A 12009-nucleotide genomic window follows, 5' to 3' on the forward strand; every position below is an offset into this window, starting at 1 on the left:
TGAAACCATCATTTAAATGCTTTCTATTTTTCCATTTTTCCATTCTGTGCCATAGTTCCTTGCAGAAACAAGTTCCCTGGAGGTACAGAGAGGAGCAGCAAATAGTCCCTGAGCAAGAGCCTTACCAAGCTCAATGTTCTGGGCTGTGTCAGCCGTGTGCAAGGCAGCCTCTTTGCCAGGCTTCAGTGTCCCACTGATGGGCAAACCCTTCACGTAGAATTCCAGCTCACAAGGCAGCAGGTTGCAGATTACCACCGTTGGCAGGAGATAAATGGTATGCCCAGGCTGCCTGAAAATCTGCTTAGCACTGTCAGAGAATATGCTGGAAGGCATGTAATCTGGGTAATTTTCTTTCTTTATAGCCACACAAAACCTGGGAATGCCAACATACATGAGAAGTCAATGAATTTGACACAATAATTAAACCCTGTCTTTCCATATTGCACTAAGTCCTCAAAGATGCTCTAACTTCAGGATTGATGAGAAAAACAGTATTTAGAGTTGTTCTCCACATAATCACTTTGCAGCTCATTATAAGGTACTTTGTATTTATGTCTGACGTTAAGACAACATGAGTTTTCTGATTTTAATCGAAGACTTAATTTAGTTCCCCAAAAACTGGTCTATTTAGAGACCTAACAGAAAATGGCTATTAGAGATTGCCACCTTTAAAACCAACTTTCATAAACTTGCAAAAGCATGTTCTTTACTACTACTATTAAAAACAGATTTTTAACTATTGAAGTAAACTATAATCATGTACTTAAACATAAATGCTGAATGTGTCCTTCTTCCCAGTAGATATATCTTTGCTCTGACCACTTGACACTTCAGTTTTTCATTAGTTAAGGTAAAAAATTGAGTTGGTAAACTTTCATTTTAAATAATTAGTTTATTTTCCTCCCTGTGATACATTCAAAAACAGTGTATTAGGAAATGAACTATGAAACTGACATAGAGCAGTAACCATATGGTGTGCAAAGGTCATTTCCTGACACAACTTCATAATCCCTATCCTAGTATTTCCTAAATTCAGAGCAACCTTAAAGCAATCATATCAGAAAACTACAAAATTCCATTAAGTCCTCACTATGCAGAGAATTTTTGGCCTCAGAACCGAGCACAGGACATTGAGGATAAAGAGTAAGTATTTGTGAACACTCTTTTGGCAAACCCCTCATTACCCTCAGTGAGACAGAGTAGTTAATTTAATGTAAGTTCACATTCTATTTTCTAACTTTCTCTTTTTTTTACAATAAATATTCATAGTGTGCTTTATATTCTCAGAGGTTTAACAGCACTGTCAGAAGGGCTTCCAGGAGCCCTGCAGAAACAGAGCAGCTACACTTCACTGCTTCACTGCAGATCCAATAAAACATCCCACTAAACTGCAGCAGCTTTCATCTCTAAGCATTCTCTTTCCTGTTATTTACTTTCACAGGATTTCATTTATCAGAGCTTACAGAAAAAGAACTGGGCTTTAATTACCTGAAAAACCGGCTGTTTTCGGACTCCATGGAATGACACTCCCTCTTGCTGCTGCACACCTCTGCTGCCTTCTGGACGTTAGTCCAGTGAATCGGAGCCTTACAGAAGAACACTCCCATTCCTTTGGGCCTGGCTTGCAAACGCCAGGATGTGAGATGTAATGGAATAGCAAAGGAATCTCCTGGCATAACTGCTGGAAGGACTACAGGCTCTGCAACCAGAGAAGAAATCACACATATTAAAAGAGGCCCCTTTACTGAAAACAGTAAAATTTTGAAGTAGTAAGTCTCAAATTTTTAATGCAACACGTTTAATTTTAATATAAATCACTTCCTGCTTTATTCATGTTTCAAACACCAACCTGGTATTTTCAGCTCTATTAACAATCTGGCAGCAGACTAATGTCAGCATGTAAATCTGAAACAGCCTAAAAACTTGTTGGTATTCCAATTCTTTAGTGAAAACGCTTGTTTCAAAAAACCTCGTTCTACAAACATTCTGGGTACATTACCAGCATATCATTACATTTCTACTCTAAACCTTTGCATGGTAACAGCAAAACCTTCCAGACTGCTGCTGTAAGAGACAACTTTGCTACATACAGAAATAAGTTTTAGTCTTTACAGAATGTCAGCTTTCCCTGTTTATCTGAACAGCAACAAAAAGTCCTACTGGGCTCTCTAGTTCACCTTGCTGACTGTTTTCTTCTTAACCTGACCCATTTCCTGTCCAGGGAGCTCTATTCTGGTATGAAACATTACAGATGGTGGTGAATCTTCCTGGGGAGGAAGCTGAACTCCCCACAGTATATAGGGACTGCTATAGGAACATGGGTCACAGGAGTTTACAGCACTTACTGTCAGGGGCAGAAGGACTGTCCAGTCGCAGTTCCATTGGAGATTCCAGCTTGTTCTTCACCATCAAGGCTGAGCGCACTGTTATCACCTTCCGGGCGCTCCCCTCCATGGTAACTTCAAACACCACACGAACTGGAGGCAATGAAGAAAACTGGAAGATATTTAAAAGCATTAAAAAGCTCAGGTAATGAATATATCTAGAAGAGGGACACCTCCCTTATGAAGCACTAACTGCTGGAGAAAAATTTGCCAACTGAATCCAACCATGTGCAACTCATAAGGTGTATAAATAGTTTCATAATGGTGCTTTATAATCCTGTACCTCCTCCTCAAAGAACAGTAAAATTATGAAAAAGCAATTCCACACATCACTAACTCTGTTACGTTTCTCAAAATGATGCAAGTTCAAATAAGAGCAATATAGATCCTAAGAGGTGAACTTTACACATCATCTTTCTATTATATTATTTAATAAATCCATGTAGTTTGAAGTCTAAGACTCATAAAATTACCGATCACTCACCACTCCTATCTGTCAAAACTGAAAAATAAGGTAGAGCTTTCTTAAAATATTCATGCTTTCTTCACTCACAGCTGCCCTTCTACTGTGGTGTTTTACCTTGTACATTACACAAAGCCATGGCCACTTTGATCCTGAAAACAACATTTAATATGCGTTTACATGCTAGAATTCACATATTAGAATTTAAGACCCATTTTTCAAACATTTATACTGGTGAGGAATGGTAAGTCATAAGTATTTGTTCTGATTTGAAAGTGCATTTTGTTTGCCTAAATTTTGTTTCCTTTCTATTGAAAAGGTTCTAGAAGGATGGAAAAGCCAGTTCACTTGTAGAGTTACCCTACTCTTACTTAAGTAGCTCTCAAAAAAATGAAAATATATACTCACGTAGACTTGTGGATGTATTATATTTGTTCTACTTATTGGGCTTCCAAGCTGGGAGGAAAGTAAACAAGAAGGTTAAAGAAGTTAAACTTTTAAGATGCTGCTCTCAGCTCTAATACAAAACTTTACTACAGAAGAATAAACTTTCATCACATTGTGTTTCTGATCTTCAGTGCAACTTGGAATCACATCAGAACTAGATTAGCAAAGCCTGTTTGTAATACTGCTTTGCAAAGAAATGAAGCTTAAGGAGGTTTTGTTGTAAAGAAAAATTCTACAGGAAATGTTGCTGGACAGCAATTCTCATTAATTTGCATCCTTTTCCTTCAACATTCAAGTTACAGAGAGATGATCCTTTTTATGCTTCAATATAAAAACTCAGAAACAATTCAAGTAAGAGACCACTGGCTCTTGTCAGCAGTATCAAATCAAATTTAATTCTGTTTTATATCAAGAAGATCTCAACCTCCTATTTGTCCAGTGCTCAACAACTAGCTAGTCTCAGTAGCTAGTCTCTGAACTTAGCTAGTCTTGAAATCCACAAGACCATTTTTATCAGTGAGCCTCCACCAAATGCCAGCCTGCTGATTATTACAACTGCATTTTCCCTTCATGACAAGTGTATTTTGTCTACAGAGCCACATACTTCGAAAAACAATCTCCAGGCTTACAGGAAATTGCAGTGTTTGTTTATTTTAAGCAAATTAAATACATGAAAAGCATTCTTGCAATAAAAGAAATAAAGTAGCTGCTGAAATGCTGCGTTGATTTAAGCTCAGTCCTCCACGAGCGCATGGCCTGTCACTAATACATTCATTCTGTTCAACTGGAAGCTCTGCTGCCAAGGACAGATTAACTGATGACTGCTCTGGCTGTGGTTTGGTTACACAGTATTGCCAGTTAGGAACCCAGCATCTCCAAGCTCTCCCAACCCAGGCTAACTGGAAAGAGGACAATCTCATACAACAGATGCTTTGAGATTAAAATCTTGCAGACATCATTACTCTTACATGACATATTCTTTTAAAACACTCAAATCAGAACTTACAGTAGAAGAGGAGGAGTTTCTTATCTGGTGCAGCATATCGGAAAAATGTTCAACTTGTCTACAGACACTGGACTCACTTCTTCCCAGCCATTTACTCTCACTTGCAACTGATGAATCCTTAGATCATGTGTGTGTCTACCAGGTTAGATCAAGTTAAATTACTATTAAGCATTGTTATACAGAGTAAACACCAAACAGTTCAAACCACAAACATCCTATGGATTCTCGTAAAAGAATCTCACTGAAGCATTAAAAAGTCTCAAGTTTTTCCATTTCATGGATAGATGGACCTGATTTTATGTCTAATTACTGCACCTTCCCGAAGGAACACACAGACACATAACTATATCACAAAAAAAAAAAAAAAGCGTGCTACACATTTGTTAACAAGCTCTAGTTCTTACCTTTGATAACAACCAACACTGCCCCAACAGTCCTTTAAAATAAAGGACATTGATTTGTAACTGAGACCCCCAAGTCCTTCTAAAAGCTTATAATGATCCAACTCAGATAAAGGAATAGCTTCCACCAATAGCAACAGTTGCTGCTTTACCAGAGAAATTATAATTTCACTCTATACAAGAGTATTAAAAATAAACACTAAACATTAACAGGAGATTTTGAAGAAATCCACTTCTAATGTGACACCTGCCAGTGCCCTCACAACTATGAACCTGTGTGTTCCATACACGAGACTGTCAGAACATCTCATGGCCTGGTCCCTTCACCTGTGTCTGAGTTTTCCTCTGGCTTCAAACTCAAATGGAACCTCTTCCCCAGTGATAACCTCTTGCCATTCACTGACGTTATGGGCATCATCCAGCAACGTCCCATTTTCCTCAGGAACAACACCTGGACTCCCACTGTGAGATAGGGCAGCCCTGTGAAGAGAATCACAGCATTTTACAAACTGACTACTTCAAGTTGACTACTTCAAGTTAGTCCTGCAATGAACACAATCACACCATGAACGTACGTGACTGGTTTCCACACTCTGCTGGGTCTCTTGAAAAACAGAATCTTTTGTTTAATAATAAAACTATCTCAGCGTCAAAGAAAAGGCTCTTAACTAAGTAAAACTGGGAGTTGCCTACAGGTCTCTGCAAAACAGAAGCACTGAAAACAACAGGGTCTGGCTCACATGGAAGAGGTGCCAGACAAATACGTCTGAAGTGATCCCCCAAGAGCTGCTTACCGGGTTGGGGTCGTAGTCAGGGTGGCAACCAGAGAGTGCACCCCAGTGTGATTCCTCAGAAGCAAAGGGGACAAACGGCTGCCTGCGTTTTGGGGGTCTTCATTTCCAGCTACAAAACAGAACAGAGACTTGTCTGAATGCGCGTGAGAAATTCATTCATCAGATGTTAATGTGGGATGAGATGCAATGGCTGGAGAACCACAACCTGCTCTAACTAAAGAAAAACAAAGAAACAGGACATCCAGATTACTTACAAAGTTTTCACAACTAGTAATTACTACAGGAATGGTACAAAGCAAACAGACATTCTTCCCCTACATCAACCCCGCCTTGGAACTGAACTTAATCTACATGTTCTTTTGTTTGTTTTTATCAAGTCTTGTAAAATACTATGCCTCCAGTTACACCTAACACGTAGAAAACCTAACTAAAAACCCAAGCATGATGAGTAATCTTTTATATACATCCAAATGCTCATGAAATACTAAAGACACATTCACTTAAAATTAAGATTTATGTTGCATTTAATGTAACAAATACAGTCACATTAAAGGTAACAGGTTAGCCAGGTACCCCCTTTAACATGGGACTTTTATTCTCAACGCCTGAACAAGTAGAAATATTTCCAATACAGGATAAAGCCTACTAAAATAACGGAAAATCATTTGAGAGCAACCAAAGGCAATCTGGTTTTGTTAACCTGTTGGGACAGCAATATGCCAGAAGGACGATACTTCACCTCCCATGTTTGCCTTTTTCCAAGCACAAATTTCTAACAGGCACAAGTGTTACTCTCATCTTCCACACTGCAGTGCATGAAATCTGTGAAAATACTTACTGTGTTTGGACAGAGAAAAACCCCTGTCCGAGTCCAGTAATTTACTTAAAAAGGAATATAAATGGCTGCTACCTCAATACACACATCTTTGGTATAAGAGAAGTGGAAAGAAGGCACACACAACAAATCAGCTGCTTAAAGAAAAGGTAAGACAGAAATCTCTTTCCCAGACCTGAAGTCACTCCAAAAGGTTTCCAGAGGCAAGGAGGGGTGATGTGGGGAGGGCAGGAAAGTTTTGAAGGAGTTACTGATGACGACAGACAACTTTCTTCCAAATCAACAAACTCCTATGTACTCTCATGTTGTCCACGGAGACTTAAAGCTTACAGAGAAAGTTCTTTCCAATTAAATAGCAAGAAGATGAAATCTTTGAAAATCAAAGCTCTGATTTTTGCCAAAAGCAAATACATGTTCTAAGTGTTGAGTTTCACTTTATATCATTTTTTGGCTAGCCCAGGTTCTACAAAATTAGACCAGAAGCCAAATGAACTTTTACTCTGGTGTTTAATCGATTGCCAATTTATCTTTGGAGACTTTTAAAAAAGAATTTTTGGGACTATGGCCTGATTTTCAAAAGAAATGTAGAAGTTGAGTTTTGAGACTACTGCCTGAAAAAAAAAGGCTATCATTACCAGGAGGATTTTTTCATAATTAATTTAGTAATTTAGCTGCAACCCCTACTAAAAGCCAAGCAATAAATATTAGATGTTTTGCTGTTCGGTTGATTTTTGGGGGGGAAAAAAACCAACAGAAAAATACTTCAGAAACATAAATCCAAAATTTTCCGTTTTGTTGTTTTGTTTTTTTTAACTCAGAGAAAATATTTCTAAGGGGCACTCGAACAGGCAACAGATGTAGATTTCCAGAGAGCTCTCTCTTCTCCCATCCACTAACTTTTTTGCAGGGCTATGTATTTATCAAGTGTGCTGTTTGTCTTCCATAATGTCAAAAATTGAAAAATCTTACTTCATACTGCATGGTTTTGCCCAAAACCTATCCTGTCAAATAGAACCCAAACAAATTAACAAATTATTTATTAGGAATGCTTTACTTCCTAAAGCTTACTGAAAACAGCCCGTTCTTCTGAAGGCATCTGAAAGTTTTAAGTACCTAAATATGCTAAATTAGGCATAAATATGTATATTGAACATAATGGTGGATATTTTTAGAATATAAATTAAATACTGTGATATTACTATGCTATTTTTAATCACACTGTACTTTCCCTCTAGAAAAGAGACACTGAACAGTCAACAATTCACATAACCTTCCTCACAAAGACAGTTCTCCTACATGGGGTTACATTTCTCCATTCTTTCCTGAAGGACCCAGAGAATGACAGGACAAAATACTAAATTTAGCAGCCTAAAAGAAAAGTAGCTGTTATGTTATTTGGCTTGAGGGTTTTTTGGGTTTTGATTATTTTTAAATATAGAGGCCAATCCACCAGCAAGTCCCACATACAGCACAGTATTTATTGTGCAAGAGCCTTTCAAAGAAAAAAGCACCTTTTGGTGTCTGTGTGCTGTACAGTACCTCTAGCATAGATCTGATGCTCTAGGTTAGTCAAACTGGCTGTACTCCTAGTTCTAAGGTAGACAAGAGGAAGGCCTGGCAGACAGGAAAGACAAAGTTAGCAGGTAAGAAAACCCATACAAATACAAGTAGATTTTCCCCTGCATGCATAAGGGAAGATATACATCATGCAATTATGAGTCTCTACCCATTTGCTTGCACTAAGCTGGCATTTGAATTGTTAAAATTCCTTCTAGAAGGAACTCTGGGAGAAAAAAGGATGAAAAGACCTGCCACATGTCAAGAACTATTACTCAGGTGATTATTTCACAAAGAAAACAGCATTTTTTTAGAGAAACTCAGTTATTTAGGTCTTTGAGGTACAGAAAGAAAAAGATCCTCTCTGAACTTCACACAGCCTAAACTCAACACTCTGATTTAATCCTTGACATGAGAGTCACTCATTAACTGAGAGTGGCAGACAGAAAGGAAGCAGAACTAGCAGTACAAAGCTCTTACTCAAAGCTAAGCAGCCAGAAAGCTTTTTGTTTTGAAAGAACTGAATATAATTGAACAGAAACAGCTTTTTTGTCTTTTTTTTTTTTGCCAAACATCTCTAACAAATCACTGTATGCTGGGAAGCCAAAATACTTATGTTTGTAATACATTAGACAGATGACCATGTGTGTCAAGACTGTTTCAAATAAAGTGTGATTAATGACCAACATACTCTGCCCAAAACATGGGGGATCCACCGAAGAACCCGACCAGTCTTCTGAGCTGATTACATTCACTTCTTTGTCCTGTTTACAGTAATCTTCCATCCAGGACTGCTTGGTACATGTGTATTGCTCTAGAGGAATGTAAGCACAGACAGTGTCTCCAAGGTGGCAGTAAACGAAATAATTGAAAAGTGTGTTAAATTCATCACACTCAAGTTACTCCACTTTAATGGTAGAAGTTATACTTCACTGCTTTTTCTGTGAGTCACTTACGTAAGTTAAAGACAAACAACAGCTCATAAAATCACAGCAATGTCTTAAAAAACAAATATATCCCAAAGATTTTATTTTTAAAAGAAGCTTTCAGTGGAATTTCATGTTCTTGATACTCCTATATCAATCTAAGAGCTCTACCTGCCGAGACAATTAACCTTAGATATTTTCATGTCAGAAGCACTTCCTAGGGTTTTGGGGTTGCTTCTTTTAAGAGGCACATGCACATTCCTGCCTAAGTATCAAGACATTAATTGAGTCCTCTGGCACACAGCCTCACCACTTGTCATTACTGGTTTTAAAAAGCATAATCTTCAGAATCATCGATTTGCTTCTTCTCCTGCCACCTTGGCTCCCCTCTTTCTGCCAACCCCCCAGGTTCTCCTTGGGGGACAAAGGAGACCAAGGCAGGTTTTTTTGTTATATCTGCAATCTCAGCTGTTGACATTTTCTTTACTGTGTCCACCAAATAATTCTGAATGAGCAACAATATTCCTGGGAAATGCACACAATTAGAGCTCCACAACACAGAAGCTCACATGAAATTGGAGCTAACGATGAACAAAATATTTTGGTTTCCAGAGGTGGGAACTGACAGCTCAGGTGCTCAGAAACTGAAGAACTGAAATGAGTAGCTACCCACTACATCTGTCAATGTACTGAAAAATGATGAGCTTATCAAAATATTTTTAAGCCCTGTGAAGTATGGAAAGCTTTAGATGAAAGCCTGTTTCTGATTAAAAATAAATTTCAAATAACATACAAATTTGATAGAATTCATATGACCAGAGAAAGAATTCCTACTAGCCTCTAAAATATGCAGCTCATGTCTTTACACTTTCACAACATCTGATAGAACACGGGCTGCCTAAACACACACCTGGTACAGTATCCTGGGAAGTATGGAGGGACTTGAGCCGATCCCGCTCCCTCCACAGGATGCCAACAGTTTAACTAGAGATATCTGTCATTTTCAGTAGTGAAAACCAGACTGTAGAGTGCTGCTCTCAGGGAATATTCCCACATACCTATGAGAACAGAGGTGATGTTTATATCCAGGCGTGGTTTGGCCTTCACTTCCAGCTTCAGGCGGGAAGGGTGGAGGCGGCTTGAAACTTGCTGTTGCCAAGACACTGAACACGGCCACGGCTCAATAAATGGCTCCCAGCCTGAGAGAAACACAAACCATGACCTCTGCTACACGCATGGAGGCCACACTGGAATGCTCTTTACATATATAATAATGAAACTCTAATAATTAGATCCTTTACTTTTAATCTGTGTTCAAGATGAAGTTGCAAACCTATGGATTTAATTTAATACCTATTACAAATTTGGTCCAGCTCCTCCATTTAGACCATGTATACCATATGTAGGGTCTTGCAGAAATATCTTAATTCCAATTAAAGAACTAGAAGGCAATTACCGCTCTATATTTAAGCTAGCTGGAATTAAGTTCTCTCAAACAGCTTCGACAATGACTTTCACACAATTATACGTAAGCTGGCTATTATTCAGTATCTCAAAGGATAAAGATCTAGAAGCTTTTAAAAAAAACCACCCTACATACTTTTAAAAACAAAGTATTTTTTAAAAACAAAAAAATTACCTTGTTATTGACAGATAATTTCTGAGTGCTTGTCACCAATTATGTAACAGAAAATTTAGTTTCTCAGTTAAAAAACCCCACACAACTAGATTACTTCTTTTGTCAGTATCATTGAGGCCTAACTTGGTTTTTAACATCTAAAATATAAATTGTGATTGTCTTCTTATGTTAATCCTTTGTCTTCAGCCTAATCACCTGCCCTCACATGCTTTTCCTTCCTGAAAAACGTAATCAACTGAATGCACCAAACAGTCAAAGAGAAGAGAGACAAGAATGCAGAGACAGCTTGTTGTAAAAGTGTTGTTTTGGTGAATAACCTTTCTATGCAATTCCATCTGAAAACTTGAGTGCTACTTTCATATCAGCAAAATCTCTACTTTCCACATTCCTCCAACTGATCTCAAATCAGGGTATCTTGTCTAGGATCACAGTCTCACACAGAGTCCCAAAAGTCAACCTTTCCCCATTCCCTTAAAGGCATTTCCTGTAGTAGGAAAGGCTGTTTCCTAAATTTAAATAAGAAGACAACAACTCCCCAGGTATTTCACCTGAAAGCTCACGGTTGTAATAATCTCCAGACAGGGTAAAATGAGCGTAACCTTCAGGGCTGGTTCTCAAATGTTGGAGAAAATTCAAACCTGGGGGAAAAAAACCCATGTGACATTTAAACTAATGCAAAACCATCAAGCTTCCTGATTTTGTGAACTGTCAAGTAAGCAATGGAAGGTTTTGTCTTGTCTTTTAAACTGAAATGGTACAAAAAGCCTATCATAATACTCTTCAAATAACATTTGCAGATAGCCACACCTTACAATACAGAGCCTCCCTAGGATTCTGCTCAGGACAGATTCCATTTGTTATGTAATGTCAAAAAGGGAAACCAGAATCTTAACCCTACAAAGACTGTAATCTTAAAACCAAAACTTAAACCAAAGAGAACTAAAGAAAAAAGAACCCCCAAAATCCCCCATAACCACCACCAAGGCACTGTCAGTTGAAATTTGACAAGTCCTGACAAACAAGAGCATGGTGCTGAACACACCCAGAACTGACAGTCATTTTATACAAGGCAGAACCAAAAACTCACGTGAAAAGGTTAATTCAGCCAGGGGAACATCACAGTCCATGCAGTCATCTATAAAGCAGATGCAAACACTTTCTGCCTTTATTTCCACCCCAGAGATGAACTGGAGAGGCACAATCCCCTGGCTATCTCGACCAGAAGAGGTCTGGGAAACTGATTTCAGAGGTTCAGCATTCTTAAACAGCCAACTTGCTGCTTTTTTCAAGTCACCTTAGATGAAAGCAAACAACCAAGCAATCATCATCTACTTTCTCAATGAAACGTACTTAGTAAAAAACATATAGAAGAAAACTAATTCTCTCTCTCTTAAGAAAATATTCTCAACAGTACCTTGAATATGCTCTATTTTGTAACATAAATATGAGAAGAATATAAAGACATTGGTATTTCCTAAGAGTAAGAAATGTATTTTGAAGTTTGCAAAAGTAATAAAAATCTGTAACATTATGCATGCCTATAGATAAGGTGGGAAG

General features: G+C 38.1%; 1 protein-coding gene across 1 annotated transcript in view; it reads right to left on the bottom strand.

Moving 5' to 3' along the window:
- VPS13D (vacuolar protein sorting 13 homolog D) overlaps positions 1-12009 on the bottom strand; it is a 97059-nt gene that overhangs the window by 52767 nt on the left and 32283 nt on the right. The window contains 16 exon segments of the mRNA XM_032131807.1: positions 126-373; positions 1489-1699; positions 2346-2496; positions 3256-3303; positions 4301-4318; positions 4320-4350; positions 4352-4435; positions 5029-5181; positions 5496-5554; positions 5556-5592; positions 7555-7561; positions 7870-7944; positions 8579-8701; positions 9872-10012; positions 11001-11090; positions 11540-11746. Coding sequence (XP_031987698.1) covers positions 126-373; positions 1489-1699; positions 2346-2496; positions 3256-3303; positions 4301-4318; positions 4320-4350; positions 4352-4435; positions 5029-5181; positions 5496-5554; positions 5556-5592; positions 7555-7561; positions 7870-7944; positions 8579-8701; positions 9872-10012; positions 11001-11090; positions 11540-11746 — 1683 coding nt within the window.

This window comes from Corvus moneduloides, chromosome 22 (assembly GCF_009650955.1).
Source record: "Corvus moneduloides isolate bCorMon1 chromosome 22, bCorMon1.pri, whole genome shotgun sequence".
In the NCBI taxonomy this organism is placed as follows: Eukaryota; Metazoa; Chordata; class Aves; order Passeriformes; family Corvidae; genus Corvus; species Corvus moneduloides.